Source organism: Nicotiana sylvestris, chromosome 1 (genome assembly GCF_000393655.2).
Source record: "Nicotiana sylvestris chromosome 1, ASM39365v2, whole genome shotgun sequence".
NCBI lineage: Eukaryota > Viridiplantae > Streptophyta > Magnoliopsida > Solanales > Solanaceae > Nicotiana > Nicotiana sylvestris.
This window is the reverse complement of record NC_091057.1, coordinates 102411554-102432706: the sequence shown is the minus strand read 5'-3', so window position 1 is coordinate 102432706 and position 21153 is coordinate 102411554. Positions and strand designations below refer to the sequence as shown.

The 21153-nt window shown below is 36.0% G+C and overlaps 2 protein-coding genes across 3 annotated transcripts; both read right to left on the bottom strand.

Annotated features, from left to right (window-relative positions):
* Positions 1–718: 718 nt before the first annotated feature.
* On the bottom strand, positions 719–1505 carry LOC104244984 (ethylene-responsive transcription factor ERF096-like). The gene has a single exon (XM_009800515.2). It carries the CDS (start codon positions 1439–1441, stop codon positions 809–811), a length of 633 nt encoding a protein of 210 aa, XP_009798817.1. The 5' UTR covers positions 1442–1505; the 3' UTR covers positions 719–808.
* A 5536-nt stretch (positions 1506–7041) lies between these two features.
* On the bottom strand, positions 7042–15035 carry LOC104244985 (COP9 signalosome complex subunit 7). Of its 2 annotated transcripts, none has more exons than XM_009800518.2 (9): positions 14672–15035; positions 13878–13953; positions 13051–13139; positions 12229–12318; positions 11811–11855; positions 11655–11725; positions 8273–8411; positions 7885–7993; positions 7042–7364 (listed from the first exon to the last, which is right to left on the bottom strand). In XM_009800518.2, the coding sequence occupies exons 1-8, from the start codon at positions 14828–14830 to the stop codon at positions 7919–7921; spliced, it is 744 nt and encodes a 247-aa protein (XP_009798820.1). In that variant the 5' UTR covers positions 14831–15035; the 3' UTR covers positions 7042–7364; positions 7885–7918. The 2 variants fall into 2 exon arrangements, with proteins under 2 accessions (XP_009798820.1, XP_009798819.1); XM_009800517.2 differs by having other exon boundaries at positions 7885–7973; positions 14672–15003.
* Between the last annotated feature and the right edge of the window lie 6118 nt (positions 15036–21153).

The following is a 21153-nucleotide window of genomic DNA, read 5'->3' as shown; positions in this document are numbered from 1 at the left end:
TAAATTTCACAGTAAAACTGAATAAGAAAAGATTAATACTTTCTGGTTCTCGAGTTAAATTTGAATGTCAAGTATGTGCTCTATTTTTGTATTTAGAAATCATACAGATATATAACTATTACTCTACGAGTTTTAGAAAACACTCAGACGTACCTTCATAAACTAGTGTTTGATTGACGCTTACCCTCAAAAGTGGGATTTTTCGGCATAAATCTGGATTAATCATGACCCAAAGCAGATATAGGACTACATCAGGCGAAAAAAATCAAAAATATGAAAAATAAATTGGTGTTTGATCTAGATATCATCAGAACTTAAATGCTATAACTAATCAAAGTTCAAGTGATATATAACACGATGCTATATCATTTTTCTCGTAGCTTAAAATAAAAATTGAAATAGAAAAAAAAAAGTATTTGTAACTTAATTCTGAAATGGGCGCCATATCCTAATCCCGTCCTTTTATATATAGAACGAAGAAGCAACTTTACAACAACTTAAACTAACAATATTTCCCTCTACGACTTCTACAAGTTTAGCCTCTAATTCAATTTTCAGCCAATTTTCTCTTCTTTAGAGGTACATTTTCTACAAATGACAACGAAAAAGAAGATGATGAAATCTCCGGCGAAAGGCAACGCCGCCTCGGAGCCACTCTAACCGGCTCGGATATGTTCGAGCCGATTAAGTGAGGGAAGTTGAGCCGAGCCTTAGAGCCACGGATCTTATAAGCGGCTTGGTCATAAGCCAATGCTGCATCTTCGGGTGTCTCAAAGTTTAGCCTCAATTTTCAATTTTCAGCCAATTTTCAGCCAATATTTCCCTCCAATTTTCTCTTCTTTAGAGGTACATTTTCTACAAATGACAACGAAAAAGAAGATGATGAAATCTCCGGCGAAAGGCAACGCCGCCTCGGAGCCACTCTAACCGGCTCGGATATGTTCGAGCCGATTAAGTGAGGGAAGTTGAGCCGAGCCTTAGAGCCACGGATCTTATAAGCGGCTTGGTCATAAGCCAATGCTGCATCTTCGGGTGTCTCGTAAGTTCCTAGCCAAAGCCTGGCGCCTTTCCTATCAGGGTTTCTTATCTCCGCCGCAAATTTACCCCACGGCCTCCGCCTAACACCTCTGTACCGGTTCCAATCCTGAGGTGCGTGCACACCACGCGCCACCACATGGTTCTTCTTTGTTTCCTCCTTGTACTCCAAATTATCGACTCGTTGCCACGTGGTATTGACACTAGTTAACATATCGCCCCAGCTAATTTCTTCTGTTGGAGAGCTACCAAAACTCGAGTCCGGGCTATTAATAATTTCTGCATTACTAAAACATTGATCAAACGTGGAATATATCTGTGAAAAATCATTATCGTTTAGAAGATGGAATTTGATGTTTTCAAGGACGGAGAGATCAGAATCTGAGATGGTTGTTTGTTCGTACATTTCTTCTTCTTTTTTTGAGTTTTAAGGAATTTTTTTGTTTTGCTACAATGAAGAAGTTTAGAGGTCAGTACTGTGAATGATTGATAAGGTTTGCATTTGCATTTTATATAGAGCAACCACACTGTCCACTATTTTAATTATGTAGATAGAATAATATTATTTGTTTAATCGAACACATGGTCTTTTCCTTTAATTATAAGGAGCGTAACTTATAGGAATTTCTTGGAAGCTACAAGCCAATCACTCAGAGTAGTTATTTTGAACATGTGTTATAAGAAGTGCTCCATTATTTTTTTCGAGCAATAATTTGTTTTTCCTTTCTTTTTATGATTTATTATATTTTACTCTCGGAATGGACAACGCATCCTTTGTTTAGTATCATAAATTACGAACACCTATACACATTTGTTAGGAAATATTACTTGTTTAAGATTATTTTAAGAAATATTACTTGTTTAAAATTATTTTATTCTAACATCTTTCAGAAACTAAATTAGCTAAAACCAAAAAGCTTTCAGTTGGTAATATAATGCTTTTCCGATTCACAGTTGCTTAGAAAATGAATTCTTTTTCTCCAAACGATTGACATTTTTTTATTTAGTGGGATAATCAATAACCATGCATGTTCAATATGGTAACTTATTTAAGTAAGACTTGAAGATTTTGATTCGAAACAAATTATAGAAGTATTCTTATTCTTAGGGAAAAGTTGATTTAAAAAATTGAAAGCCAAAAGATTATGACATGTGATGATTTGAAATAAAAGAAATTTGTAAAGCTTTTATTTAAAGAGGAATAAATTGAACTCGGTCCCTGTTTTATATGTTAATTTCAATTTTAGACCCTATTGTTTAACCAGCACATATAGAAGTTCCATTTGTTGGAAATCAATTGTTAGAATCTAACGAGTTGATTTTTCCCCTTTTCTGTGCTTTACTGAAATAAAGAAAGGTAGAGTATCTTTCAAATAAATAAATATATGCGAAGTTTGAGAATACTAATTAAAAATTAACTAAAAAGTAGAAGAAAATGTTATACAGTGAATGAATATTGTCCCCAAAAAAAGAAAAAAATACAACCGTCCAAACGGATCAGAAGTCATAGTTACCAGTCATACATTCGTCTTAATTTTCTTTACTTAACCATAACGTGTATTTGGAGTCGTGCAAAAAAATTAAAGTCAATAAAAAGGAGATTGGTCAAAGTCATCAGTTGGTACACTATTTTATATATCCTCCGTACTTATAAATATACTTGTCTGCTGCTACCACATCATAGTCGAAGAGCAACAGTTCTAATAAATGTACTATTAAAATGAAGGCAGAATAGCCTTATAGACCAATGTACTTGGCCGATCCGTGTATTCTATAAAGTTTCATCTAGACACTTATAGTTGCTAAAATACATTATCTGATCCGTATATTCTATAAAGTTTCATCTAAACACTTATAGTTGCTAAAATACATTATCTTACACCTCTCTGACCCTGCGTATAATATCTACCTCAGATAAAATATGCCACATCATTTTTTTTTATTTTATTAAAGGCAAAATGACCACCATTTTCACCTTCTTCACCCTCCAACACCATTGTAATATTCAGTCACCTTCCCAGTTAAAACCTCACCATCGAACCACAAAAGAGGTACTAGCAAACATCAAAAGCTTGTTTTTTTCTTACCTCTACCTCTATAAACAAAGAATAAAAAGAAGGATTTGTGAATAAACACCACAAATTTTCGAGGGATTGAAAGTGGGAGAGGAAGCAATTGAAGTTGCAATCACTTCAAAATCTAATAATTTTCACAAACCAAGCAATTGATTTGGGTACCCACACGCTATTACAGATTAGATTCGGGCACCCCATATCTTTCTTCCTTCTTTATGCTCTTCGTATCCTTTGGTATTCTTCACCTGATTTGACTTGAACTGCTAGGGTTTCTCTTTTTTTGTATTTTTTTATTTTCTACTTAGAAGGGTGATGTGGAAGAAATAATTGTGGTGGACATTGTATTGGGAAAAAACTGAGTCTGAATATTGAAGATGACGTGTCATGACACGTGGACTGGTCAAAAGGTCAAAACGCAATAAACAGCCAAGAGGCACGGGAAACAACAGATAGGGGGGGAGAAAACAACATAGGTGTGGACCGTTACTCAAATAGGTACGAGTCTCGTACCTATTCGAGTCATTTAAAGACCGAAGATCGGAAGAAGTTGAATATACGAATCTGATGACGTAAAAGAGTCTAAATACAGCATTAAATATCAAATACGTTAGAAAATTTGAATTAAATAGAAATTATTGTGTAACATTTCTTTTAATGTCATTTATTGCTCATAATTGTCTCATTAAGACAAAGGCATTACATCTTCTCCTAGAATCAACTATAAAAGGAGAAGGACTCAACATCTGTAGACACACGAAATATTATTGAGATTACATTGAAATAAAAAACTACTTATTACTTTATTATTCTCAAAAGTCTTCTATTATTTTCGTCTCCAGATTATCAGTAACCCAAATTTCTCTTTATTTCTAGCTTTGACTAAAGACTCAGATTTTTGGTTAAACAGTCATCGGTGGTCTCCGTCGCTGGTGATGGCGAACTTTTCCAGTGTGTTCTTTGTCATTGATGATTCAGAAGTTTCAACACTAGCCAGCGATGATTGTTTGACAGGCTCCGATGAAATTCTTATTCTTCTTGATGTTGTTGGTTGAAGTTCTTTTTGCGAACCATGAGCTCTTAGCTGATCTTGTCTATTGGTTCATCTTTTGTTGCTCTTTAATTATGATGAAAAGAAAAGCTATGACTACAGCAACAGGAAGAGAACCATGGGTTCTTCGTCTTTTGTGTTTTCTTTTTTTCTTTTTTCCCCCTCTTATTTTAGTCATTTTCTGTGGAATCCTTGTAATCACGCTCTTTTTGTGTGTGTACCAAGCATTTTATCCACCTCAGTCTTACCTATGCCACATATTCTAGGTCAACCGTCAGAGGGATGTAAGATAGTGTGTTTAGCAATGTAAGTATCTAAATGAAACTCTATGTAGTATAGGAACCGAGATGACACCGGAACAAATACAATGGTCTACTGAGCTATTCTGCCTAAAATGAATAAAGAAAAGAACAAACTAACCTCTATAGCCCCTCAAAATTTTAATAGCTCATGTTTTGTCCTACTTACAAAAAATGGCCCTTCGGCCTAAACGTATTGCATATAGTAGCCGAAAAGAATAAACATGACGACACAAGCGCCTGTAACTCAGTGGATAGAGCGCTTGTTTCCTAAGCTGAAGGTCGTAGGTTTGACCCCTACCTAGCGCGCTAGAGCAACCCTTTTTTGCCTTTTTAAATGTACTTTTGGATCCGATAAGTATTAGCTAACAATTGAATGAAATATGTAATGTAGGTCATATACGAAATGTCTATTTTTGTATATTATAACAGTCTATTTTTGTATATTTTTGTATAATAACAGACTATTTTTGTATATTTTTTGCATAGTGATAGTCTATTTTGTATATTTTTTGTATAGTAACAGTCTATTTGTATAGTGACAGTCTATTTTGTATATTTTTTGTATAGTAACAATCTATTTTGTATAGTGACAGTCTATTTTGTATATTTTTTGTATAGTAACAGTCTATTTTGTATAGTGACAGTCTATTTTGTATATATTTTATATAGTGAGAGCTAATTGTATATAAATTGTATAGTGACAGTCTATTTAGTATATTTTTATATATTGATAGTCTATTTTGTACATGTTTTGTATAATGACAGTCTATTTAGTATATTTTTTGTATAATGACATTTTATATTTATATATATTTTGTATAGTGACACTCTATTTGTATATAAATTGTATAGTGACAGTCTGTTTTGTATATTTTTTGTGTATTGACAGTCTGTTTTGTATAGTGACAATTTATTTTGTATAATTTTTGTATAGTAACAATCGATGTTTTATATATTTTGTAATATACCAATATTCAAATCTATTTTCGAAAGAAATACATAAATATCCATGTAAATATATACTAATGGTGGGCCTAAAATTATAATTCCCATCAAAATCAACTAATGACATACATGTGGAAATGGAAATTTATTTGGTGAAACCCAAAGGATTTTCCTAGCAAAGAAAGTTAGCCCAGAAAAAAATAAAGCAATAACAGAGAGTTTGGAATTTTTATTCAAAGAGTGGTTGCCCCTCTCTCTTTAGCCAATGATTTTCCTTTTCCACTTTTTAAACAAAACCAACGGCCCTTGAATTCCTGAAAATACGTACTACTATACTGTCATTTCTTCGGTATCAATCAACAACAGCCATATCTCTCTTTTTGTCTCTGTTTTTGTGATTTTAGTTCCTTTTTTTGGTACATAACAATTGAGGCAGTGATGATATTTTATCTGGATTCTAAGCTAATTGGATCGAGCATATAGATTATCCAACTCGTATCTTGGCCTGGCAAATCACTGGACGGCCAGCGATTCAAAGGTTTTTTCTTTGGATGCAATCGGTGATTTTGTAGCCATAGCGTGGTCGCCTCTCTTTTCCACGATCTGTCTTTACAGATCTGAGCCTCAGTACTTTTGGGCTAGCCACTAGAATTATTTTTGGACTATAAAATGTATGTTGCAGTTTTTGGGCTACCGGGTGAAATATGTTTGGGCCGATGGGCTCTTAATGAAGTTTGCTCTAAAGAAAACGCCTGCTGATTTGGGCTACCTTTGGATCAAACCTTTTGGCATAATACTTAACGAATAATCTTCTACCTTTGAAACTTGGAAATTCTTTTTCTTTTTCAGGCTTTCTTTGATGTTGTGTACTGCAAGTTGTATAATAACACGCCAAACAAAGTAGGGTTTGGACAAAAAAAAAATAAGAATTCTAAAAAAAAAAAGTAGCTTTTGAAGTTAAGTTGAAAAATTATATTTGGAATTTGAAATTGTATTCGACATGCATTTTACTAGAAAAAAATGATAAAGTTTAACAAGTGAAAACCAAATTTTCATGAAATTTTCAAATTTAAAAACTCATTTTCAATTTTTTTTGAAACTCATCTTCAAAAATTTAATTAAATGTATAACCACACATGATTTGAAAATATTTTCCAGAAAAAGGAGGGGAAATTATGTCCAAACGGCTCCTAAATTAAACATTAAAATCCAACTGCTATACTCAAAAATATAGGCGGGAAGAATGCAATCCCCTGACTAATAATTACATCTAAGACAAATCAATAATATTGATGGACTAATCGTTTTATCCTTCTTACTTTTTGGTCCTAGTCTAGGCCATAGAGTTCATCAACCTACCATCAAAGCCCTCACTGTTACTCATAGTATACCACATTATGAAGATTAACTTTTATACACCGACACTGTAAAAATAATTTACATATCAGAATCTTAACCTATTGTAGCAAGCAAACTACTTTGCTTTTAATGTTACTGATCTTGCTTTAGTTATTTAGATGACTAGATAGTGTAAATCAGCTGCTCTTAACTACATACTCTCAGGAAATTTTTATCCATCTACAGCAAAAAGATCCTCCACCTATGAATATGGCATTACCTGTATCCCATATGCAACTTTGGGAAAAATCATGAAAGCATATCGACTTATAAGAATGTAAAAGGAAATCAGCTCCACAAGTTTCAGCCGCATCATCCTATTTGAAGATCTTACCAACTCAAAGGCAAACAAGATGAAAAATAATGGAGTTCAGTACAAAATATATTTGAGTCTACAAGTTCCATTCACGGCAGGTTAAACTTTAAAGAGGTGAAACCATCCGCTAAAGCACAAAGCATCTATGGTCGGAATGCTATCAACAAAAAAACTGGCCATGCAGCCTCTTTAATTCATCCTAACATAGCCCTACTCCATCACCTTAACCAATAGGGTGTCGTCTCCTGCAAATTTTACAAGTAAAAAGATCAGCAGACGAGAGACAATTCTATAAAGATTTAAGTTATACACTAACAATATAAGAAATCTTTGTGGATTCTAACTACCTTACTTTCCAGGTTTACTAATTCTACTTTTAGTTACAGACACTCACCTGTAGTGTTATCTCTTAGGTGACCTTATAATGTAAAAAATACTTTTACACGGCCAGTGTATAGATGTTAAACTCATTCTACAATTTGAAAGTAAAGGCTTCCAGGGTCTCTAGCAGTCAACACGCATGAAACAATAGATCCAAATTTTTGGTTTGAAGCATCTTTACAATGGCATTGGAATTGACTTAAGTGACCCAGCAGTCCCCCCGCCCCAAGACACTATACCCCATTGGCTGCACTTACGGATTAGCAAATAATAGGACTTAATCAGATGTTTTAATATGACATATCTCACAGGTCAATATACAGACCATGACTAGCTGCTAAATGACTATAAAGTTTAATCCCGGGAATATTAGACTACTACTACCTCTTCGGTCGACCTCGGTCCTCCTCATAATCCATCACTCCACCAGATTCAGAGTAGATCTCCTCATGCCCTCTGAAGTCAACATCGGCCTGCTTACAGTTTGTAGCTTCTGCCACAGAGTAAGTAAGACACATCGACAAAAATATCCCAGTGCTTAATTATAAAATGAGTCTTCAACATAACGAAGTGCTTAAATATGAAATGAGGGTTACTAAGACTCAAATGAGCGAACTACTAAGGCATTCTCTACCCAAAAGAATCACATCCCAGGTTGACCAAGCCCATCCTATGAAAGGCACGATCACCAATGGTCTGGTGCATTGTGGAAAGCCCATTTATGGTTTAGAATTAACAGAGCTCATCTTTTGAAACACAATACTTGACTCACCTTCAAAGAGAGTGACTTCTTCACTTCGTCAACCCTTTCCTCAACTTCCTTCCGGTGCTTCCTGTCAGATTCACTCATTGTATCTGCCCATTTGATTTTCTCTTGAATTGAGATAAGAAGATTGTCTGATGTAGTCAACCTATGTTTTTCATCAAAAAAAATGAAATGAATTAGCAAGTAGGTTGAAAAATTACAGTTAAATTTCACAGCTTTTTTTAATCATCATGGCTATGTCTCATAGTTTGCATGGGAAACATTCACAGTTCACAAGGCCCTCCTGTAAGAGGCATACACCACACTGTACAGAAAAATGTCAAACACCTATAATCTTATCCCTCGCCTAACTACGGTGGTATACCTCAACTCCACAGACTCAATTTACATTTGATTTATGGCTTAAAAAGCTGAGTGGGACTGTACTCAGTAAGTCAGATTATCACATAATTTCAGCCGGCAGTTACTATTTACATTGCCAAAATTGTGTTGTTCATAGTTGCAAGAAGAACACACATGTATATATGCTTATCGAGAAAAAAACAAGTATATATAACCATTGTGTAAATTGACATGAATGAATTTGGCGGGATGCCTTCATTATTAGCTCAAATGAAATGTATGATCATCTTGACATGATGAATAACATTGACAAAATGATGTTTCCAAAATTGGGGTCCAAGATGGACTTGTTAATGGGTTGGTTCAAAGGATACTAACCTTAAAACCAGAACAGGTAAGGAATAATATGCTTCTATGTCAAAAATGGCTACTAATAATGGGTTAAAATCTAGTCTATATTCCTAAACTAGAGGACAGAGATCCATCACCTAGGAAAGTTTGTGTTGACCGCTCTTAGCACAACTTTGTGTCAAACATGACCTGAGGACATGTTAGACACAATTCATTCTTATCCAATTTCTTGACTACTAAATCATTCAACAGACACAAGGACTCCACAAGGACTCATCCAAACATAAATCTGAACTAAACAATTTTTTGGTAGCTAGACATGGAAATTTTGGTAGAAAATAGAACCCAACATGAGTTCCATCACCTAGGAAATTTTGGTAGAAAACTAGAGGACAGAGATCCATCACCTAGGAAAGTTTGTGTTGACAGCTCTTAGCACAACTTTGCGTCAAACATGACCTGCGCACATGTTAGACACAATTCATTCTTATCCAATTTCTTGACTACTAAATCATTCAACAGACACAAGGACTCCACAAGGACTCATCCAAACATAAATCTGAACTAAACAATTTTTTGGTAGCTAGACATGGAAATTTTGGTAGAAAATAGAACCCAACATGAATGCAACTAAGTTACAGAAAAAGCCAAAGAGGAGGCGCAAAATGATCCAATGAGATAATGACTTGTTGCATGCCTCCAAGTTCGCTCAAATTAAAGTACCCCAAAAACCTCATTCTACCTTGTTTTCTTTTGACATTTTCAACAACCACAACATTTCACTATTGGCTCTTCCCTTGAAAAGTCGAACACCTTTCTACTTTTCACCTTTTCAAAGCAAGGAGCAGAATTCCCAGAACCCCACAACATTTCCGCACTGGACAGCAGGGCCCAACCTTTTCCTCCTCCTGTTTGGGGCCAAGATCTTTGAGCTACTACACCAGCATATGCAATGCTGCCTGCCTTACCTTCTGCATTTCAAGCTCCATCAATAAGACAACGAACTGATCAAAGGCAAGACCCCCCAGCCAAAAACCTTCACTCTTTCTTCAAATCTCAGTCTTCATTAGGGCTTTTAGCCCTTGATCGATCGAGGGCATATCACTCCTAGTCCAGAAGGGAAGAGCTTGTTTGCGACAAGCAGTAGCTGGCAACGGTCTTTGACACATCTATTAGGTAAAGAGGCCTAAGGCTGGTCTCTTTCCTCTCATACCATGCCAGTTAAAAGTTCCTTGCCTTTTCCCTTCAACCGTGTATGAATTCCTAAATCCATTTACCTCGACCAGCATAAACTCTTTTTATGCCCTAGGAAAAAGCTAAAAGTTAGTCATTCATCAAGCCAGAGCAAGTTTCACAGCTACCGATTCTCGGCCGTGGGTCAAAGAAAACAAGAGCTTTTTGCGGGGAAACTTGCAAGTACAGTTTGGGGGGAGGGGGTGTTGACCTACCTTATGAGTATTCAGATTGTAACAGTTCCAATGAACAGTCACTCACTTTTGACATCTTCATGTTTAATCTTCCTTAATCAAATCTCAGTCTTCAAGCCTATCTTCCTGTTTTCATCTTCCTTAATCAAAACTCAGCCTTTAAGTTTTCTGCCCATCTTCCTTAATCAAATCTTACTTCAATAAAAAAACCGAACCTCCACTGGAAACTCATGTCTTCCTGGGACCCTGGTTGTCTATCCATATGAGGAAACACCTCCCCCCTAACTTACTATATAAGAGCTTTACCAGAAACACTGCAATCTACATATCCTATCCCATAGTCCTAAAAGATTTTCTTGTTTTTTACCAGCAGTGCTGAACTTCAAATAACAGCAACTAAATCTCTATATGCCATATGCTCATCAATAATGTAGGTCAACAAGAATGGCATCTCCATAACCAAATAGAAACAGGCTGCACTCGCTTTTCTTAAAAAGGGAAAAAGAAATGATGAAGAATAAAGAAGAACGATAAAAATAAGGTGACTGAACTCAACTTTTTCACTAACTGCTTCTCTGCCCTTCAATTATTAATTGAAGAGAATTCCTTCATCAAATGCTTATTCAATCTACTAATAGCATCTACTTGTTTATTTCTCATCCGGTGATAGATATACATAATTATCTTATTTAGGTACCCAGCATTGAATTTTTTTCAAAAATCAGAGCATTCTTTTTTGAACTCAGGTATCCTGCTTTGAGAAATTTAAAGACTTCAGCTTAATTTTTTTCTGATAAGTAAGAATTCTACTTGAAATTACATATATATGTTTCCATTAAACACCAAGTTCTTATAAGTTAAACTGGAAAAATGGCAAGATCCCATAAGCAGGTGTAACTCAAATCACTCCTATAGCCTAGCTGACTGCTTTGTTTTAAGAAAGAAAGAAAACATCAGTCTTTACAAATTGCAGCTCAGTAAGTCATTATGAAGCACAGGAGATCAAGACATGGAGGAGAAATACAGAAAAAGAACTTCAACAACAACCCTTAAGACCAGCTATTTGTGGACAGAAGATGTTTGCTGTATAAATAGGACAACAGAATCTTGACAGGAAGGATCAATGCACAGCCAAAGCCCACAAAGAAATAACTAAATAATATACTCACACTCAGAAAATACGATAAGATACAATGGCATCGCAATTAGACCCATCTAGATAAAAGCATAAACATAACCCCTTTTGAAGGGAAAAAACATAAGCATACCAGTCAGTTAATGTTTGTAGCATATTCCCCAATTGACCAGGTCTGAGATCCCTCCCTGCAGCAAATTGTACCTATAGTTGTATGATGACAGTTAATTACCCTATTTCAGCCCATTGCAACCAAGAGTTGGCAAAACAGGAAAAGCATAGTACCAACCTCAAAGCATCTTTTCAACTGATCAAGCTTTCCTCTAACTATGCCCTATCCATGGATACAGAAAGATGGGAGTTAGTGAATTTTTTAACAAGAGCCTGAAACATTAAATCAATTATTAGCAGCAAAGCGCCCCCCCCCCCCCCACACACACCCCACCAAATCGCCCCAAAAAAAAGGGAAAGAAGTGAAGAAGAGAAGGAATAGGAAAAACTAGGGCCAGAAATAACCTATGAGGCAACAGAAACCACATTAAAAGATTGAGTTGAACTTCTATCCAGAAGGCAAAAAACTACCACTTGAACATCAGCAGAAGCAAATTCCAACAATAAACTTTAGCCCAACACACTTTCAATAGAGGACGGTACAATGGTACCTCCATTAATAACACAATGATCCAGGGATGAGAGGTGATACTCACCACATACATGCACTCATTTATGAGAAAATCTTCAAGTTCACGCACATTTGTGACATCCAACTCCTGCATAAGTTGATCATATGGAAGCTCCTGGAAAGACGAAAGGAGTCATTATTGGCAGTGACTAACAACAAACGGTATCAGTGAAACAAAAGTCAAACAAATACTCAATATGAATATCAAAGGTTTTGATATATGAACAGGTTATAGTGAAGAAACACAAAAAAAGAATGTCAAAGACTCGAAAAAATAATGCATAAAATTTATTCTATTCCGCTATGAGAAATGTACTTGAGAGAAATGCTAATCATGCAAGTCGCAGGAGACATCTCATGAATAGTACGATATATAGCTGTTGACATTGAGCAAAGTAGGCATATAACAAAGTATCCCATTATTTACTTGAATGGCATTATTTGAGTCATGACCAATGAAGTACTTTATTATAGTGGGTTGAAGTAACACTCAAATGTTACACAGCAACAAAAAGAAGGAAGCAACAATGAACTCATTCAAACTCAGGGAGGCCTAAGCAAAACAACTTTAAGAATACTGATTCAATTCAACGTCAATGTCTTAAATTTACCAATAAATAGATTGTATCCATTATCCTGATCAGGTACCAAAAACAAAATTTCAAAAGCTCCAACAAACAAGCACCAGAAAGCTAAGACATTTCTCTCATTCATTACAAGCTTCATTTCTGAAATTTTAGCAATAACCAACTGAAGAAAGGATGTTAATAAGGATGCAGCAATTGCTCACTTTCGCCAAAGGATAAATTACAACGCCAAATGTTTATTACATTTCAATATACTGTACCTTGCTTGTCTCAGCTAGCGTAAGCACAGTAAGCTGCTTCAACTTGAGAACTTGGTCAGGCACCAACTGAGGAAGACGGCCAGCAATACCTATAGAACCACATACATGCTAAAACTGACAAATTTGAAATGCAGGTAATATAGAACTCCGGAGTACATCATCTTCCTCTTACAAGACAACCCTCTTCGGTAATATGTTCATTGGCAATTCACAAACGATATTTTCCCTAATTTGTATGTTTAGCACTTATTGCATATGAAATTCCATCCCTTTCACACTAGGATCAATAGAAGGAAATCACTGCTAAATGTGACACTTGTCACTCAAGAGAAGTATTAAGGTAAGTGACACGAGCACTGGCATAGTTAAGGATGTAACAGTGTTACTTACCCATGATAATGAAAAGAATTCACAGCAGTAGAAAGGGCAGCTAAGCCATGCCCTAATCAACTTTCTAGCCAGTAATATACTCAGTTTTGGAGATACAACATTGTAATAATGTGATGTTTAATAATTAGAAGAATCTTCAAGATATTATACAGATGGAAAAAATAGCATAGTCTTTTAGAGTCAAAAAATATCTCAAGCTGATAAGGTACAAGTTCCCCGTACTATAAAACTTAAGGCATTTAATCTGACAGCGGGCAGATGAAGAGTTACAAATAAAATGGCATAAAAGCAATAAAAAGAACTTTTCCTTATAAAAAACAGCATAAAAAGAACATTGTTGAAATCTCAAACATGAAAACCTCATCCAATCAGCTACTCACCGTCCCACCCCACCCAGTAAAAAAAGAAGTGAATCAGATGCAAAAATGTATGCTTACTTTTGTAATCACTCCACGTTCCATGAGCAAACAAACGGAGCAAATCAAGGTATATTGAATTTTCAGTTCCTTCAAGCTGCATACAGGTCCAACAAAAAAACAAATTAGCAGCAAATGTGAAAGGGATCCTAAAGTGTACATAAAGCAACAAGGCAACAGAGAGTTACCAACACAACTTGCCAATAGTATATCAAGGTGACTTATTCCCAGATTTATATCTAATTGACATAAAAGGAACTCTAAAGAGAATCACAACCTGGGATAATACCCATCTCAATATGCTTAGGGCCTAATGCTCTGAACTTGATGGGATTGGGAGGACAAATCCAAGTTGTTTCCTCAACAATCTACTGTATCCACTATGCTTCCTTAACCTCCACTAAAATTTGTTCAATTTCGTAGTATCTCGATTCTATTTACTTCCACTCTGCATTTCATGATTTTCATTCCTTTTGTCTCTGCTGGGGTTTGATTCCAATATTCACTTACTTGGGGTTCTGACACTACATGTTCTTTATTTTCTACTGACATAAAGAAAGCACACAGAAAACCAGCAAGTGATTCAATGTGACATGAAAACCCAGTAGCCAAATTATCAGAAAAAATGCCATCATATTCTAGATATTACCAAAGCAATAACATAACATAAACACAACACAATGTGTACTGTAAATACCACGAAACCTAGAAAAAAACACAGAAATACAAACAGTTCGACACAAAACCGACTAATCCAAATCAGAAAAATAAAATATAATCAAATCAAATCAATAGCAGAAAGAACAAGCAGGAACCTCAACAACGTTGGGAACAGAAAGAATCTCGGAGAAAGCGAAAAGTGAGGGATGCGAAGTGGCTTCACTAATAACGTTGTTAAGGGCAGAACCCTTGAGCGCTGATGTTTGTTTCACAAAGTAGTCGATGTGCTCCGCTTGCTTTTGTTCGATATCCATCTCTCAAGGGATTTGAAATTCTCCAGACAAATTAAAAAGTATTAATCACAAAAAATGTCAGGGATGATTAGGGTTCAATTACATTTATATAGAAGAAAAATATTAGGGTTTCCGAATATAGTTTATTTCTCGACTGAAATATTTGAGTCCTGGCAGAGGAAGGATCAAGGAATGAAGCTCTTTGTTGGTCTGGTAATCTGATTTTATATGATGCGCCCGTCGATGGTCGTTTTACTTAGGTGGGCTTTGGATATTTTTTTTGGAAATATTTTTCAATAAAACTGAAAATTCTGAAATTATTTTAAGACCACTTAAGTTCTATATTTTCTAAAGTTAATTGTGAAACCGTATTAGAAGTTTACACTAATAAGCATTTGGAATGACTAATAGATCAATACAGTAACGTAGAGAGATTAGTTAATATTGTGATATTGAGATAACAATTCATGCACACACATTTTATGCAAATTGATTTAGAGTACTGTTGGTTGGGATATACTATTGGCCATGCGTTTTAGATATAGTATTATGCTTTATTCTTTATGAAACAATTATTTATTTGATTTATTTAATTCAATAAATTATTATTTTAAATAGATCAGTTGTTACATGTATGTCTTTTAGTTATGTAGTAGACAATTTAGTGAATGGAGTCTTAGCTCATGCAAAGAAGATTAAATTATCGGTTCTCATAATTAATAAACTATGTTCACAATCAAAGATATTGTTGGGCAAAATATCTTGATGATTGTAGCACAAGATTAAAGTATAATTTATCTTGGTTATGGGAGTGGTTTTGCTCCAACTTCTTGTGCTAGTATACTTAGTGTATATTGAACAGACCAAATAGCGAAAGGATGTTTTTGTACTGAATATATATAAAACATCTTCTCTAATTCATTAAATGAGCTTATACTCCTAATCTTGATATAGTTATTATGATCAATGTGATTTGTTTATTATTTTATTTATCAAAAGGTACAACTCTATTCAGAATTAGTGTATGCCTAATAGATTGGACAATAACGGATAGCAATTGTAAAAAAATAATGAGGTGATAGAATCCGTGATTCGGTTTTGAGTTTGATGACACCCCTTTATGTAAGCTTATAAATTTTCATGTGAACCTGGCCGGTGAATTTTGTATCCGTCACATGAAATAGTTTAAGCGGAATTGTAACAGATTTAATTAGTTGATTAAATTAAATTATAAGTGATTTAATTTAATTAACTGGTATTTGTAATCTTAACATGAGGAGTTAAAATAAGCATTAATAAATTTTGAAATTCATATTGAGGAGTTCAATTGCAGCTTTTTAGTGGAATAAACAGCGATTAATTATAGTAAGATTTAATTCATCCGAATTTCGAATTAATACTATATTTTGTAGCCTCTTAATGTTTTTGTGGTCCCTGTTATACCTAGTAAAAACCTGGACAGACTTGGATAAAAAAGTGGCTAGGGTGAAAAGTTATCCTTTTGGAGTTAGAGTACGATTCTACTTGCACTAGCAGAATTCAACATGTTTTTTAGCCCTTTTTTTGCTTAATTGTGGGTCTACAAAAAGGAAGACTAGTTTCACCTAATAACTCACTCTTCAGAGTTATATTTGTAGGATATAAAACTAGTCTTGAAGATTTAATTGTAGGCAAAAAAGACTAGCCTTGAAGTAGGGGGTATTTGTAGGCATATAAATTTTATTAAAATTAAAGTCATAAAATAATTTGGACTATATTTGAATTCAAGATATATTGGTCCAAATAAATATTATGGGATAATATAATCGAATTAATTATATAATCTGATATATATGGATTAAATAAATAAGTCTTAATCCACTAGGCTAACCCATTTAATTGGGCTAAAGTGATGAGTTCACTTCATTAAGCCCAAGATGTCATCTTATTAGAGGCCCGATTTGGTGTCACGTGTCAAATGACGTGGCACGTCAAGTCAACCAGAAGAGCCAATGGGATCATGCCACGTGTCAAAATGACAAGGCATGCCAAGTCAAATTAAAAGGCCAATGAAATCTCGCCACGTGTGCAAGTGACATGTTCTAACCAATCAAATGCGGTCTTGTCCCGCTTCAATCTGATTAGTCAGAAATAGTTTGTTCTCACCACAACTCTTCCCTCCCACGACTATAAATATGGATCTTTATAACTCACAAAAAGGACTAGAAGTTATAACAAGAAGACACAAGGGAGCTCGTGGATCAAAGGTCACAATTCTTTGCAAACTGCAAGTGTTCAAGCATTCAAGCACTTCAACACAAATTTCAAGTATTCAAGATCAAGAACGAAGTCAAATCAAATACAAGGCGTTCAAGATCAAGTCTACTTGTTCGTGATAAAATTTGTGGAACAATCAAAGCGTTCACGATAGATAAATCAAATTCAAATTCAAGATCAAGCTCAAGCTCAAAAGGCCCTTGAATTTATATTGAGAAAGAAGAATCAGAGGAATCATGGAGATTATAACACTCAAACTATTTGAAATAAAATACTGCGATTGTCGCAATATTTTTCGGCCTCGATTATTTTCTTGACGCAATTTTATTGTCTAAAAATTCTGGTACGCCCAGTGGGACAATTTCTACCTCTCATCTCAACTTTTCAATCACCAAAGTTCAAGAACATTGAAATGGCTTCAAATAAAACCAACTCCAGATCAACTTCCACGAAGGTTGCTAATTCCAGGTTTTATGTTGATGTTGAAAGCATTCTCGATGTTACCTTTGGAAGCTTTGGACCAATTATGAGGATCAAAGCAAGCTCTTTAGAATAACAAGCACTCCAAGTGTCGTCTGCATCAACCCTTATTTTTGGATCTTTATCCTCAAAAGGAGCAAGATCCTCTATGAACGTATCCGAAGGAGGAAGCGATATTGCTGAAAAGATTAAAAAAACTCTAGCTCTACTTGACCTCTCCGGATCCCAGAACTCTGTTGTGAAGGAAGATGATGATATTTCAAGTGATGGATCTTTCCCACTTACACCATATAGCATGAGCCATTCGAGAATTAATTTGTGTGACAATCCATACAACTCCCCATCATCCACAACAATCATGTAAGGCATGGTGACAAACACTTCATATATGGAGGAGCAGTTGGCAAACTTGACGGAAGCAATCGCTGGCTTGACCAAGTGCATGCAAAATCAAGATGCTAGAATTGACAAGTTAACAGACAGGGTAGGAATCTTGATGGAAGAAGAATCCACCCATGCACTTGGTAAGCTCCTAGAGGTTCTAGAGAGTAATTCTCCTCCAAGACAAGTAGCATCCGCGAAGGCTATCCCTGTCTCATCTGAAGGGATGATTCCAATCGATAAACTAAAGAAATTCATTGAAGAAACTATTAAAAGCAAGTATGAAGTTGCTACCAAGTCCTCTCTTACATACGCAAAGCCATATACTGCGAGGATTGATATGTTGAAGATGCCTAGTGGCTATCAACCTCCAAAGTTTAAACAGTTTGATAGAAAAGGCAATCCAAAGCAACATGTGGCACACTTCATTGGGACATACAACAACGCTGGGAATTATGAAGATTACCTCGTCAAGCAGTTTGTCTGCTCGCTAAAAGGAAATGATTTTGATTGGTATACAGACTCGAGGGAGGATCTATTGATAGGTGGGATCACCTAGAGCAAGAGTTCCTCAATCGCTTTTATAGCACGAGGTCATTGTAAGCAGAGGCGGACCCAAAACTTGAAGATGACGGGGGCACTATTAATAGAGAACTTTACCAATAGTTCTTGGGTCCTGCCGGATGTCGACAAACTTTCGGTAATGACTGACATATATAAGTAAGTTAGGAGGTGAAGTTGGGTATGGAGTTTGGGAAAAGGGAAGAGAGAAGTGATTTAGAGCTTTTAAGGTTGGGATTTAATCAAAACAAAAAACAGTTGAAAAAATAATTAAAAGAAAAAAAAAAAGAGGTTTGGGGGGGTTGTGAATCCTAAGCTAAAAACGGTAAGACATAAATAAATGAAAAATCTAGGCTACAGTTAATATTTAAGATAAAAAGGAAAATTATTTAAGGAAGTAAGATAGTCCAGATTCGAACCTTGGACATCCCACATGGAAACAGAGGTGAGTAGCACATTCGACTAGTGCCCCCAGCACGATTTTGTGCTTCAGGGTGCCTAATTAAATATAAACTCGTTTCTCAAGGTATATATACAGAATTTTCCCAAGATTTTCGGGGTCCTGTGACCCCCTACCATCCACGTAGGTCCGCCTCTAACTGTAAGCATAGTGGAACTTACAAATACTCGTCAACGGAAGGGCGAACTAGTTATCGACTTTATCAATTGTTGGAGGAATGCAAGCCTCAACTGCAAAGACAGGCTTAGTGAAGCTTCTAGCATTGAAATATGCATCCAAGGCATGCATTGGGGACTGCGCTATATCTTGCAAGGTATCGAGCCTAGCACATTTGAAGAACTTGCAACTCGTGCCCATGACATGGAATTGAGCATGGCCTCCGCTGGAAATAAAAGGTTGCCTATCTATGAGCCTCGCAAATGGAACGACAAGCAAGAAGTCAGGAAATGGAGCAAGTTTATACCTAAGTCTAAAAACAAAGAAGCTATGAGTGTCAACACATCCCATGCGAAGTTCACGACAAAGGCGAGCAAGAAGCAGAGTATGAAGTCCATTTCTTTCCAAGATAAGCCAAGTGGAAAGTTGACTCTAAAAGAAATGCAAGAGAAGGAGTACCCATTTATGGATTCTGATGTGCCTGTAATTTTTGAAGAGCTACTCGAGTTAAATCTCATTGAGCTTCCAGAAATAAAGCGGCCAAATGAAGTTGGGAAATGAATGACCCAAATTACTGCAAATACCATCTACTTGTGAGCCACCCTCTGGAGAAGTGGCTTGTCTTCAAGGACAAAGTTATGGACTTGACTCGTGAAAAGATGATCATGCTTGAAGATGAGAAAGCAAGCTTAAACCAAATTTCTATAACCTTTGTCTCATTCAATCCAGATGAATTATACAGTTTTAAAGAAAGTAAAGATGAAGAATTACTGGAGAATAACAAAGCGGAAGTAGACCACCATGATGATGATGATGAAGGTTGGACGTTGGTGACTCATCGTAGGCACCATAAAAGGAGCCTACGAAAAGAATCAATAGAACAACCAACAAGGAAAATGATGATGAAAAGACCAAGGAGATGGAATCCAGTTAAGCATTTGAAAAAAGCAAAAGTGGAGGTGCATCACCCTCAGATGCCACAACATCCAGTGACCTTGGAAGAGTCCTTGCCAAGTTGGTTCCGCGTGAAGATTTATCGTGATGGTATTGAGGCCTCTTGTTGCAATGTTGATAAAGGGGAAGAAAAGAGTGATGACCTACCGTTGGCACCATCTTCAGAAAAGCTCATCGAGTCTATTCCTCAAGAAGTTAATGCTTGCAAGAAAAAAGTTACATTCACAAATGGCACTCTTCTACCAGGAGACAGTACTCATAACCGCCGGTTGTACCTGGTTGGCTATATGCGTGATGAAAGGGTGAATCGAATTGTAGTTGATAAAGGATTCTCAGTCAATATCTTGCCAATTTGCATTGTGAAAGAACTTGGTACTCCCATGAACGAACTTTCAGAAAGTCATGTCATGATTCAAGGATTCAACTAAGGGGGGCAAAGAGCCATAGGTGCGATCAGGTTAGGAATCACCATTGAAGATATGCAATCAAGTGTGTGGCTGCATGTGATTGATGCAAAGACTTCATACAACGTCTTGCTTGGAAAGCCTTGGATATATGAGAATAAAGTGGTTCCATCTACCTCTATCAATGTTTGAAGTACTATGAGGGAGGAATCAAGAAGAAGATAGTTGCTGATGACGAGCCATTCACCGAGGCTGAATCACACTTCACCGATGCAAAGTTTTACTTGAAGAACCACATTGTGAAGAAGCTAAAAGCTGATGATGTCATAAATGGCAAGAATGATGAGTCCACGACTAAGAGAGCTGCAGTGGTTGCCGACAAAACCAAAGATGTTGCTGAGGAGGTGCACCCTAGCTCAAATAAACCTCATAAAGGGAACATCGTGTCTCACAACAAGAAAGTAACTCCTGCTCTCCACTATGTCACTAAAAAGAAGAAAGAGGAGGGTGAATCATCTAATCTCCAAACCAACATTCTAAGGGAATTAACTCTTCCGATCAAGCAAATTGAGGCAGTAAAGCTATCCTCAACGCTACTTGGAGGGTTTGTCGCCCAAAATCATTCTCAGAATGTGGTTCTCCCAATGAGCCGTCAAATTTAGGGAAGCTCCCATTAGAAGTTGATACAAGGC

Excerpts from the sequence above, each read along its gene's own strand:
- LOC104244984 (XM_009800515.2), bottom strand. The coding sequence starts at position 1,441 with ATGTACGAACAAACAACCATCTCAGATTCTGATCTCTCCGTCCTTGAA.
- LOC104244985 (XM_009800517.2), bottom strand. The coding sequence starts at position 14,830 with ATGGATATCGAACAAAAGCAAGCGGAGCACATCGACTACTTTGTGAAA. Across the intron at positions 13,954-14,671 it reads CTGTTCCCAACGTTGTTGAG|CTTGAAGGAACTGAAAATTC; the intron begins GTTCCTGCTTGT and ends ACCTGTATGCAG. Across the intron at positions 7,974-8,272 it reads AGAAGTCACTCTCTTTGAAG|GCCGATGTTGACTTCAGAGG; the intron begins GTGAGTCAAGTA and ends AACTGTAAGCAG.